This window comes from Emiliania huxleyi (assembly GCF_000372725.1).
Source record: "Emiliania huxleyi CCMP1516 unplaced genomic scaffold EMIHUscaffold_1109, whole genome shotgun sequence".
Classification (NCBI taxonomy): domain Eukaryota; phylum Haptophyta; order Isochrysidales; family Noelaerhabdaceae; genus Emiliania; species Emiliania huxleyi.
In genome coordinates, this window is record NW_005201739.1 from 9,906 (window position 1) to 11,344 (window position 1,439).

The window sequence follows — 1,439 nt, forward strand, 5'->3', positions numbered from 1 at the left end:
CGAGCGCGTCGAGACCGTGTCCTGATGTGATCTGCACGGGTGAGTCACGTCGGCGTCAAAGGAGCGACGTGCGACCTGTCAGAGCTTGATCTCCAATCTCAGCTGCCTCTGTGCGTCCTGGGGAGGGACAAAATTGTCGCCGCCGGAGACGACTCGACGCCGCTGAGATTGGAGATCAAGCTCTGACAGGTCGCACGTCGCTCCTTTGACGCCGACGTGACTCACCCGTGCAGATCACATCAGGACACGGTCTCGACGCGCTCGGTACGACGCCTGCGACCCGTCTCGGGTCAGGTGGCACGACGCTCATCGCGCCTGCCAGCGCTGCCGTACAGGTTGCCACGACGAGGTCGAGCACGCTTCTATACGCTCGCCGAGCCTTCCTTTTCATCCCATTAGGCAGCCTGGGAATGGTGGCGGTCAGAGGCAAAGCCTACGAGGGGTGGTGGAACCACATGTCACGGCTACTGCCGGCGGCTCGACCCCACGATAGCCTCCGAAGGCTGACTTCGCGGCACCATCATCGGACGATGTCGACGAGTTGGGTCGCTCTCGAGGTAGCCAGATGACCTCTCTTTCTAGGAGCATCGGCCATGGCCGCAGGGAGCGCGGGGGACATCCGAAAATGTGGCATAGCCGATCGCTGTCGACCATCGTGGAAAATGCTCCGCCACGCTTCTCGCTCGCTCGCGCACAGCCCGATCGAGTTGGACAGCGAGGCCGTTGCATAGCCCGCGAAATCTTTGACAGGCGCCGCGCAGACCCATCAGGTCCGCAGCGTCGAAGTCCGCCGCCAGTCCGCACGGAGAGGCTGCCGGCGCAAGGTTATTTTGTCGCACGGAGAGGGGCTTGCCTTCGACTGCCACCTCAAAGCGGCCGCGGGACGCGTCGAACGTCTTGACGACGCCGCGCTTGCCGTTGAGCTCCGCCTTGCCGACCAGCGAGTGCAGCACGACTACCGCGCCTGGAGCGGGCGTTGACTCCACCTGAGGGCGAGCCCAAAACTCCGCCGCAGTGCTGGCTTGCGCGGTGAGCGTTGTGTGCCACAGGACGTGCCACAGAACATCGTCGCTCAAATCGAGCAGATGTGTCGAAGGGTGGGCCTCCAGAGTGCACGCGCCGGCGTCCGCGGTGGCCGACATTTTGGGGCGCTAGCGCCCAAAAACGACCGACCAAACTTGCGGAGACCTGAGCACTTGAGCACTGGATAGGGTCGATTCCGCATGGTACGGGACCCCTCGATCGTCTCGCCCTCCCTCACTGGTGTGTTCATCGGGGGGGGTCATAACAAACACGGTACAGGATCGAGGTGCACGCTGCCGAAGCAGTGTCGTCCCCCCTCTCCCCGACGGCGATGGCGGTGTGACCGATCGAGCTACAAGAGGAACTTGTTCAGCAGGATCCGGGATAGTCAGATGCACTACCTCACTGGGCCTGAG

General features: G+C 63.1%; 1 protein-coding gene across 1 annotated transcript; it reads right to left on the bottom strand.

Annotated features, from left to right (window-relative positions):
• Positions 1–578: 578 nt before the first annotated feature.
• EMIHUDRAFT_251470 (hypothetical protein) lies at positions 579–1,142 on the bottom strand (the record flags this gene model as incomplete). The annotated part of the gene is made up of 1 exon (XM_005791652.1): positions 579–1,142. The coding sequence occupies one exon, from the start codon at positions 1,140–1,142 to the stop codon at positions 579–581; it is 564 nt and encodes a 187-aa protein (XP_005791709.1).
• Between the last annotated feature and the right edge of the window lie 297 nt (positions 1,143–1,439).